We start from the raw sequence: 11,163 nt of genomic DNA, 5'->3' as shown, positions 1-11,163 counted from the left end.
TTATTCACACATATTTCTTGAAAAAAATCCTTTTTTCTAAGCTAAATATCGGTCTTCAAAATACGTCAAATGTGCATTTTATTCAATTGATCAGAAATTTCAAAGCCTTATCTATAAAATAAGACCAATTTTGTGAGGAATAAACGATTCTAAGAGCAAAAAACACCGATCGGAAAGTTCGTCTTCACAGCTCATTACGTATGCATAACCACGGACGGCTATGCATACCGCTGAATAAAATAGAGCACTTTCGGACGGGCTGCGGACTGACTGAAGAGTAAGAAAGTTATTAGAGTTCAAAATTTGGGATTTGTGACGTCATAAACGAGCAGCTGCCCCATGTGTTATGTAATATAAAATGTATGAATTTCAAATTTTGTATGGTTCCTGATGACTTAATTTTGTTTTCTTTTCATGATCGGGTATGAAATGATTTGTCTATTGATATACAAAAGTAACAGTGAAAACCATTTTCAATTTTCTGAGAAAATGACATTTCATTGATTTTTTACCATTCGCTATGTAGGAATGCTGCTCGCATATGACGTCACAAATCAAATTGAAATTCTAATGACTTTTTAATTATTTGATGAATTTTTCCCAAACCTTCGGCAATATTTTTTATTATTTTTTCTGCTATTTTTACAATAAACTTTTTGTCAGGGTGAACTTCCCCTTTAACAAGTATTGGCGTGTGAAACCCTACCCTTAACAAGTATTGGAAACAAAAACGATACTCTTGGCAAATATTCCCTGAAATGAACCCCTAAACAAGTACAGGAATGTTTTATTGTTACGGGTCCTTCGGTCGTCGGCTTTACCTTATTTGGTTTAGTACGACCCCACCTTCTACACCTCGCGCAAATCGGACTCTAAACACGAAGTGTTGGGGCAAAAAGGACATCCTTTATAAAACATTTTAATTTTGTTTTATCATCCCCGCAAATTCGACCCTAAACACGTAATTTTCCTAGCGAATTAGATACCCTTTGTAAGATTTAGAAAGTGTATTATTTCTTTGAAATATTTAACATGACGTCAGAGACGTTAATTGAGTTCTAGCATTATTTATCTGGGTCGATAGAGGGCGTTGGAAATTTGCCTTGCCAAGATCGACAAAGATTTAAAGTTCAGCCTGTTGTGACTTTACAGTAGAATTCAAGATCATCGGTAGTCCAATGTTGTAAGTAAAAGGACCTCAATATTTCCTTAATGTAATGCATACCGTAAGTAACGGTGTATTAACCGCACCCGTGTATTAACCGCACCCCCAACTTTGGACTAAAAAAAAAAAAAAAAAATCTCACATTTACATGCATATTTGAGGTACGAAGAAACAAAATCTAAGTTTTTAAGATTTCAAAGTATCCAAAGAGATTACCGGTATACAGATATATGCTGTTCTTGATCAATTCATCTACAAATGTTAGAAAGAAAGAACGGTCCCGACAATATTGGCAACTTACACACTCGCTCACCTCACAGTCACAGTGTACACACACAGCACTGCCATTACATTGCAAACTACGATACAGTACAAGTCATGCCAGTACATCTTATCAAATTATGATCTGTGTCTTTCCCAGGCCCAGCGTAGGAGGAAGAAACATTCACATTTCTTGCATCACAATCTCACAATCACTTTCAGAAATTTGATGTCTTAGCATGAATTTTGGATACGGGATTATAGGAAGGTTCAAGAAACAAAGAAATTGGCATTTTTTCCATTTGTTTTTTACGGCTTCTTGCCGTCTCTCTCGTGCGTGGTTTACATGGTATCTTGTGAAAAGCAAACAGGAAGGAAAAAAAACAAGCTGGCGCGAAACGGGACTTTGAATAGCGCCAGCTTAAGTCGCACTATAACCACATTACAACGCAATCTCTAAGCTCACTCAACTCTCGCTCAGCGGTGACAAAATATTACCGAGTATGCTTGGCGTCTCTTTAAATTCGCCAGGGAACTTCACGACTTTGAATCGAGAATAAAGTCAAAATTAGTGTCATGAAGGTGGGTGCGTTTGTTATGGACAACATTTAATTAATATTGCAATAATCGCTTCCCATTACCCGCGGCTCATACCCCTCTAAACGACATTGCCTGGGCGGCTACGCCCGGCCACTCGATGTGTTGTGAACTGGCAGACATCGTACATGTACGGGAGGGGTTACGGCGGGCTGGCTCAGACCCGTCACCGTGTATAAACCGCACCCCCGACTTTTGCTTCTGCCCCGCCGAGAAAAAGGTGCGGTTAATACACCGTTACTTACGGTAACTGAATATATGAGACCAAAATTAACTCTAGACGATAATTAATTTGTTGTTAATTTAGCTCAGAAGTTTGGAGAAAGTGTTTGGAGTTTATGTATAGAATACACGTGTGATAAACGTATATTGACATTGTACATTGATAGGTAATTGGACATGCACATGAAGAGTGTTGCGTAATAGTATATCGGTATGGTACTGTGTGGTAATCTCGCACACAGTGCATAGTAGGCTATTCATGTTCAGAGTTGTAAACGAAATGGAATGTCAAACAAGTGTTCTTTGTTAGCTGCATTTGGTTCTAAGTTGTTGAAATAGATCAAGTACATTTATAAGTTTGGAAATAAGGCATTAAAGCCAGTTTTTTGGTGCATTTGGAAGCCCTGATAATTACAAATAACACAGGTGAAATGAAAGCGTGGTTATTGGTTTGAATAAGGTAATTGTAAGTCATTAATGCCTCAGAGTATGAATATGGTTTAGAGGCAAGGTTATATTGATTTAAGTATCGTAGTTTATATAAAGAACAAATGAGACAAAGTCAAGGTTTTGTTTAATCACATATAGCAAAGTTTATTCAAGGTTCTTTGAACACATTGACAAAACATAAAAGGTAAATTTGTTACAGAAAACCAGAATATTTATTTATTCAAGATTCAAACGTCACAATTAATTTATGCAATACTTAGATCATTTATTTATCTCATGCAAGTACATAATTGTAAAATGTAATTGCATATATACAGATGCTTATTATTGTTTGTTTATATTTTTATGCTACAGATTGAACATGCTCGATGGTATGCTAGGTCGCATGCTTGATGGTGTACTTGATGCATCGTATGATAACTGGAAATTCTGCGTCACCGAGTCTTTTGTTTGAGTACTGTCAACTGTCTAGTCACTCGTAGTTATACGTTACACCCTTTTTTCATTATTTTTGTGTTTTGACACCCCGTGCCCTGTTGTGAAAAAGACATCCTTTTTACATGTTTTTTTGGTCGCGCATGGTATCCACTCGTCATGTAAGTGGCCCCCCGGGCTCTAAACACGAAGTGTTGGGGCAAAAAGGAAATCGTTTATAAAACATTTTAATTTTGTTCTATCATCCCTGCAAATTCGACCCTAAAGTCTAAACACGTACCGTAAATAATTTTCCTAGCGAAAGATACCCTTTTTTCATTATTTTTGTGTTTTTGACACCTTTATCACGTTACGTATGTAACGTGCCCTATCGTGAAAAGACATCCTTTTTACGTGTTTTTTTGGTTGCGCATGGTATCCACTCGTCAATGTAAGTGCCCCCCCCACTCTAGGCGACACTGCAATACTTACCCGTGTTAAGAAACTGGGACTCCACTCACGCGCATTTGGGCAGCCCTAGCTTAGAACTAAGCTTTCTTTCCGTAAAAAATCTTTATTCTTAGGATTCAATAAACGTTAATGAATGTATAATTACTCTTAAATCGGTACTCACCGGTTCTTTTCTTGAATTTTCTTCCAAATTCCCACGCTTCTGGCAACAATTCTGCCTACGATTCTGTCGCCATAGACAGCTGTTCATGCAACTCTATTTATAAATGGAGCGCCCCTTACGAGAGTTGTTAATGCCGCAGAGAAATCGTTAGGCATTTTGGCCTGTGATCAAGGCTTAGCTGTTCTATTTTTTTTTCATATGTGTGAGATCGAAATCACAGAGAGTAAACACTCTTCCATATGGAAGAGTGTATACTCGCTGTGATATGATCCCGATAGGGAGGCGCAACACCCCCACCCACATGGGCGCAAATCCCAGGGCCGTGGGACATGTACCCCTTACCCAAAATAGTAGGGGGCACATTATGAAATATCCCCCTACTATTTTTGGTCATTTCATTCAAAATCGAAATAAAACATTTGGAAGAGATGATCTTACTTTTGGGATGCCCCCCTTTTTTTGCTTGTTTGCTTGTCAAATTTCTTTTGGTTAAGATGACCTTCTTTAGGGGGTGATAAACCTTCTTTTTTTTGTTTGTTTGTTTGTCAAATTTTCCAGCCCCTGGTCCCCCTACCTTTGGGGAGAGATTTCCGCCCTTGCAAGTAGACATACTCTTGATATTGTTTGCGAATCTGCACGGGCGTCGGAGGCTGGGGGATGAGGAAAAGCGGTGAGACGAGAACAAAAATAGAAGCGGAAAAGAGGACAGAAAAAAGTGAAAGAAAAATTAATGGAAAATAAAAGGGAAGAGAAAATAGGGAGAAATGTGATGGGTAAAAAAAATTGGGGAAAGAAGACAGAAAAAAGTGAACGAAAGAAAAATTAATGGAAAATAAAAGGGAGGAGAAAATAGGGAGAAATGTGATGGGTTACGTCGAGATTTATGCGCCCGTGCAAAAAGAAATGAGCAGAGGTTGAGATGTTGTCCGTTTGGGCAAATGCCTGTCTGTTTCTCGGACTGGCGCCCGTGTTGCAAAAATTATTACCGTAAGCTGATGGAATCACTGCTTCATACCGACAGTGACAGGATTTAGCGGTTGTAGGTATAAATCGCGCTCTAACACTCTAAAACTGTGTTCTTTATCAAAAAGCTGTCCTTCATATTCATTTTCGCAAAAGAATATAAAGTAAAAAATTAATTTTTAGATCGAGGGGCATACCACCACGCCCCCTCACTGGATATCGGCCTCTAAATATGTTTGTTGTTGAAGTTGGCGGATGCCTCATGAAATGAAATAAGAGAAAATAAGGAAAAGGAAACTAAGAAGAAAAAAAAACAAGAAATGAGGAGAAGAAAAAAGAAAGCCAAACAAACAAGAAAAAACAATATCAAAATTTTGTTGTAAAGTCTTCTACGTCAGTTTAATAATTATGTTTTCAGTGAAATGAGAACATAAAAGAATTGAAACAAGTAAGAAGGGCTATACATCGTAGCAAAGAAATAGAGGGAAGCTCCGAGACAATAAAAAGGGTGAGAAAAAGAAGACTTTGAAAACCTCACAACACGTACGAGCATAATAAAAAAAACTGGAATAAGCGAGGACAAGTAGCTGAGGGACCCTCCCCCTCTCTCTATTTATTTATCTATCAAACTCGCATATACAAGAACTTCTTACTAATCAAAATATTGCGAGCAAAAAGCACGAGCTGACATTTTTTTTTAAATATTCAAAACTTATAGAGAGACGCATTTTAAACATTATTCATGAAACTTATTAATCATTCATTTCCAATCATTCGATTGCGACAAATGATCTGAGAATTTAGTGTTTTTAGGAATTCATTAAAAGCATAAAGTTGTATCTCAACATTAAAATATTGCAGGCGCAACGCATGAGCTAAAGCTTTATACAAAGATTTTTAAAAATGACATTTTAAGTATTTTTGGTAATCACGAAAAAGATTGATATTTCATGAAAGAAAGCTCAAATCCCGAGGAGGAATATTTTTATGAATTGACTTTAAAAGCCGGGGGCCACTTCCATTCACGAGTGGATACCATGCGCGATCATGGGGTCTCAAAAAGCACCCTAAACACGTAATTTCCTGATTCTGAAAATGCACCCCTTAACAAGTATTGACGTGTACCGTACCCTTGACAAGAATTGGAAACAAAACGATACTCTTTAAATATTCCCTGAAATGCACAAGTACAGGAATGTTTATTGTTACGGGTCCTTCGGTCTTCGGCTTTTTTACCTTTAATTGGCTTAGCACGACCCCACCTAGCTTCTACACCTTGCGCCAATTGGACTCTAAACACGCAGTGTTGGGGAAAACAAGGACATCCTTTATAAAACATTTTAATCTTGTTTTATCATCCCCTCAAATTCGACCCTAAATACGTAATTTTCCTAGCGAAATAGATATACCCCTTTTTCATTATTTTTGTGTTTTTGACACCCTTATCACGTTACGTACGTAACGTGCCCTATAGTGAAAAAGATTTTTTTTTTGTCGCGCATATGGTATCCACTCATGTAAGTGGCCCCCGGGCTTAAAAAACTGTGGAAGCCCCATTTAATATTTGATTATGGGATTATAAGTCGAATAAATAAAAGCTGAAAAAAAAAAGTATTTTGTGTTCCTCTATCATAATTCTCTTTCTCTTTAACACTAGTTCCCTTTTTTTTTGGGGGGGGGGGTATTTTGGTTAAAAAAGCTAGGAGAGAAAAAAAAATCATAATTTCTGGCTATAGTCGTTGAAGTGGTAGGGACACCCCCCCCCCCCCCCGTTGTTATGCATTACGCCAATATGGGACCAAATGATCCTTCATGTCCGGCGCGAAACTTATGCAATAAATTAAACTTTATTTTTTGAAAAATTTAAAGCTTGCGCTGTTAACTCCAATCGCTTTCACCTGAATTTGCGATGAATGCTAGCGTTATGAAATATATCATTATCAACGTCTGGCGAAAAGAATAACCAACCGATCACCTGACGAGAAAGCGTATCACGTGATCTGCATAACAGCTTCGATCGCGAGTCAGAAGTGAAGAGCAACTGCCAAGAAAATCAGGAAAAAGTCATCAAAATGTAAGTTTCCCTTAATATCTTTCATTTTATTTTTGTTGCTTACAATGAATTTACGATTTTTAATTATAATATTGGCCAAAAAAAGAAATAGAGAGCGTACTTGTGAAATAATATCGAAATATCCTGTACTCAAAGATTTCTAACCCCGCAATTCCACTGATGTCGCCTATGAGGTCCATACATGTAATGTTTGGACCTCATTGGTACTAGGAGTGCCCCCCCCCCCCCCCGGGTTAGTATCGCATGTTGTGTGAGTGGGCCTGGCCCCACTCATTCAATGAACAAGGTTATAATATAACCTTGTTCTCAGTTATATCTCCATGTGTGACAAAATAAAGGTGGCAATGTTTGGCTTATTTTCTCTTTTTCTTTGGGGCAAATGCTTGATTTTTTTACATTGACAGTTTCCATTAGACCTGTTAATTCATACTACTTGGCTCTTATTTAAATTTGATTCTTTATATCATTTTTTCTTAATTAAAAATAGAGATCAAAAAATGAAAATTTTCTTGCCATATTACTTTCCACCAATAGAGGGCGTACACAAAAATATGCCCAAAATTCAAGTTTTTGAGCGCTCTGGTGAATACAAAAATTATTCCCACATTACTAATGATAAATAAATTAAAACTATATGGAAATTAGTAATTTTGGTCACAAAAGTGATATTTTAATGATTTTTTAAAGTGTGTGCTCTATACAGCATTGGCATACCATAGTCCTACCTGTAGATTCTCCACAGGCCAGATGGTAGCAGTGAACAAGTGCCTGGCCCTAGGCCTACACCGATTTAAATTGGTGGGACAATATGACTATGAGATCTACAACTACAAGCAGCGAATGAAACGTGGATTAGACTATTTAGAGTCGTAACCCTGATTAGAATGTGGATTAAATGTATGCTTTACTTACCTTTGAATCATACAGCACTCGTACTTTTGTAGGATCTGGTTCAAAACATAACACTCTTTCACCAACACCAAAAGACGGTGTTTTCAATCCTCGTGTGGCAATCATCTTCGTTCGTTTTCCTACGCGATCTAGCGCATGCGCTCAAGATGCCAGCTCACTATCTGCACCTCATCGATCCGGCCGAACGAACGCCGTGTTGGTACCGGCGGAAATAATCGGCGGCTTCCCCACGATTTGTTCCGAGTGTTGGGTCCCTGTTGCATGGCCGACCAGGCGATTTGCTCCGATCCGCCGTCAACACCCCTATAGCAAAGTGTGATATTATAGTCGTTATTTTCAACCAAAGAAAATATCACTTTGGGGGAAAAGACTTATTTTCTGACTCTAGCTGTAAAACTAAATACAAACTGTTTCATTATTCTCATGGAAAAACTCCGTTGTCTTTGGAACTCGAGAGTAACCTATACAGAAAACTATCCGAGTATTTTGACAGAAAGAACGAAGAGAAGTTTGGACCAAGTCCCGGGGGGGGGGGGGGCCACTTACATTGACGAGTGGATACCATGCGCGACCAAAAAGAAAAAGTAAAAAGGATGTCTTTTTCACGATATATAGGGCACGTTACGTACGGGTGTCAAAAACACAAAAATAATGAAAAAAGGGTATCTATTTCGCTAGGAAAATTACGTGTTTAGGGTCGACTTTGCGGGAAGATATAACAAAATTAAATGTTTTATAAAGGATGTCTTTTCTGCCCCAACACTACGTGTTTAGAGTCCGATTTGCGCGAGGTGTAGAAGGTGGGGTCGTACTAAACCAAATAAGGTAAAGCCGACGACCGAAGGACCCGTAACAATAAAACATTCCTGTACTTGTTTAGGGGTTCGTTTCAGGGAATATTTGCCAAGAGTATCGTTTTGTTTCCAAGACTTGTTAAGGGTAGGGTTTCACACGCCAATACTTGTTAAGGAATGCATTTTCAGAATATGAAAATTACGTGTTTAGGGTGCTTTTCGAGACCCCATGGTCGCGCATGGTATCCACTCGTGAATGGAAGTGGCCCCCCCGGGGACCAAGTGTTACTTGCAAACGAGATGACGAGACATTGGGGGGAAAATATCAAAATTACCTTTCCCCTTTCGTTTCCCGCACCTCTTTTTTACTACTCTGTTTTTCCCCTTCCTGACCATGGAAATCGCGTTCTTGCAGCCAGATTATATAGTATACATGGGTGTTAAGAGTATGAGAATTATTTTTTTTAATTACACTGACACAAAATTTTTGCTCTCCTGTTCAGAGCGGGTAAACTTATATGCCGTCACTCTATCCCGAACTCCGGCCCAAATGCTATTTCTCAGTTCCGCTTTTCAGCGAGCTATTTTTTGGCAAATTATCTGCTCAAAAGTTCTCGGTTGTCACATGGTTGTAGAACCTTTGGGGGGCAAGTCCCGGGGGCCACTTCCTTTATAACAATTTTAATTTTGTTTTATAATCTCCGCCAATTTAATCCTAAACACGTAGCTTTCATAGCGAAATAGATACCCTCTTTTCATTATTTTAGTGTTTTTGACACCCTAATCACGTTACGTACGTAACGTGCCCTATCTTGAAAAAGACATCCCTTTTACGTGTTTTTTTTTGGTCGCGCATGGTATCCACACGTCAATGTAAGTGGCCCCTCGGGGACAAGTGCTATGCGGATCGGGTCCGGGACAATGGCGGCACCAAGGCAAAAGAACATTTTTGGGCCTGGGGTAACACACAGATATTTTGCTATTTCTCAAAATCGAGCGAGAAGCGCGAGCTAGTTTTATTTCGAAATGTAGTCCCTACAATGGCGGCACCAAGGCAAAAGAACATTTTTGGGCCTGGGGTAACACACAGATATTTTGCTATTTCTCAAAATCGAGCGAGAAGCGCGAGCTAGTTTTATTTCGAAATGCAGTCCCTACTGACTTGAAAAGAGACATGTTAAGGACTAGCTGCTTGCATTGGGTCATGAAGATGATATTTCACCAAAATAGTAAATAATGCGAGTGTGAGCTGAAAAAAATTGATATCACGAGATGATACTTGGACGTCTTAAGCACTTTTTGTAATCATGAACTGCATGGCTATCTCATTTGCTGAAAATATTTCATTTATAAAAATTATGAATACACAGGATGTGTATCTCGCTGAAACGAATAATGAAAACTCCGATAACATTGAATTTTCAAGCCCCATGTGAACAGATAATTTATCTCAATTATTAGTAACTGCGAGCGCGCAGCGCGAGCGACATTTTAAATTTTATATAATGACCTGAAAGATTTATGTTGGGAGCTAAATGCTAACGGTGAATGGATGAGAAAACTTTAAAAATTTAAAGAACAAAAAAGCAGTTTGAGAGAAATTGACAGCTTTAATAGGATGCTTATGACAACATATCGTCGGCCTTATGCCAAAAGGGCCTTAACTGCTTTTGGCCATTCCGAGATAATGGCGTTTAAAGGTTTTGGCCTCTCTAATAATCAAAAGTTTGTGGTCGTTTTTTTTTTGCTTTTGAAGCCAATTTCGATAAACGTGTTTAGTTATTAAGTTTTACATGAAATGTGTTAAATTTATTATAAAATATTCAGAACCCCTAAAATCGGGTTAAGGCCCTTTTGGCATAAGGCCGACGATATACACATTTTTTTGCCCCTCCCCCCCGGTGCCGCCACTGGTCTGGGGCGAAGCCCCCGGAAGGCTCGTGATATTTTTAGACATTGAAGATGGCCATTTTTTCATCAAATCGCGGTTACTTTCTCCACATATATTAACTTCAACGCAGATGCGGATAATAAACGAAATATATGTTGAGGCAGCATAACATAGCAAATGTGGAGAGAAAAATAAAAGTCGCCAGCGAGTGAAGCAAGCCAGAAAAATTTGGCCTTTTAAAATAGTAGCTTTGGAAATTTAGCCAAAGTAAACATTAGGGAGGCTAGCGGTAAATCTAGCCAACGCAAAGTAGGTTAGAATATAATATAGGGGGATATAACAGCCCTTGGCTAACCTTTGGCTAATGTTATTATTTTTTGTCCTGATTGCGACAATATTATGGCATAAAATTTAGCAATCCACCTTTCTTCCCGTTCTTTTTTTTTTCAATCCTCGGCAGCCCGGTCGTTTATAGTTCTTCTCTTTTTTCTTGTCCCTTTTCTTCATATTCTGATTTTCCAGTTTACCTTTTGGCTCTACCTTCATTTCCCGTTTCTTTTTGCCTCTTTCTCCCACTTTCCCGCCATTCTTGCCCCTGCCATTGAGTCATATCTTTTGATTTTATCTTTCTCTCTCTTGCTAATCATGCTGCGTATTAGTATTTCAGGTTATTTTGAACTTCCTCACATGTTATTTCCCTTTTTCCCTTTTCTCTTTTTTTTTCTCTCTTTCTTTCTTTCTTTCTTTCTTTCCCTTTCTCTCTTTTTTCTTTTTCCCATTATTTTT

General features: G+C 38.3%; 1 protein-coding gene across 1 annotated transcript in view; it reads right to left on the bottom strand.

Annotated features, from left to right (window-relative positions):
- Positions 1–7,838, bottom strand: part of LOC121425208 (male-specific lethal 3 homolog) — a 40,625-nt gene extending 32,787 nt beyond the window's left edge. Inside the window, exon 1 of the mRNA XM_041621215.1 lies at positions 7,693–7,838. Coding sequence (XP_041477149.1) covers positions 7,693–7,797 — 105 coding nt within the window. The 5' untranslated portion in view covers positions 7,798–7,838. The remainder of the gene's footprint in view (positions 1–7,692) is intronic.
- Positions 7,839–11,163: the final 3,325 nt, after the last annotated feature.

The sequence above is a fragment of the Lytechinus variegatus genome, chromosome 12 (genome assembly GCF_018143015.1).
Source record: "Lytechinus variegatus isolate NC3 chromosome 12, Lvar_3.0, whole genome shotgun sequence".
In the NCBI taxonomy this organism is placed as follows: Eukaryota; Metazoa; Echinodermata; class Echinoidea; order Temnopleuroida; family Toxopneustidae; genus Lytechinus; species Lytechinus variegatus.
The sequence above is the reverse complement of the archived record's forward strand: the minus strand, read 5'-3'. Positions and strand labels throughout refer to the sequence as shown.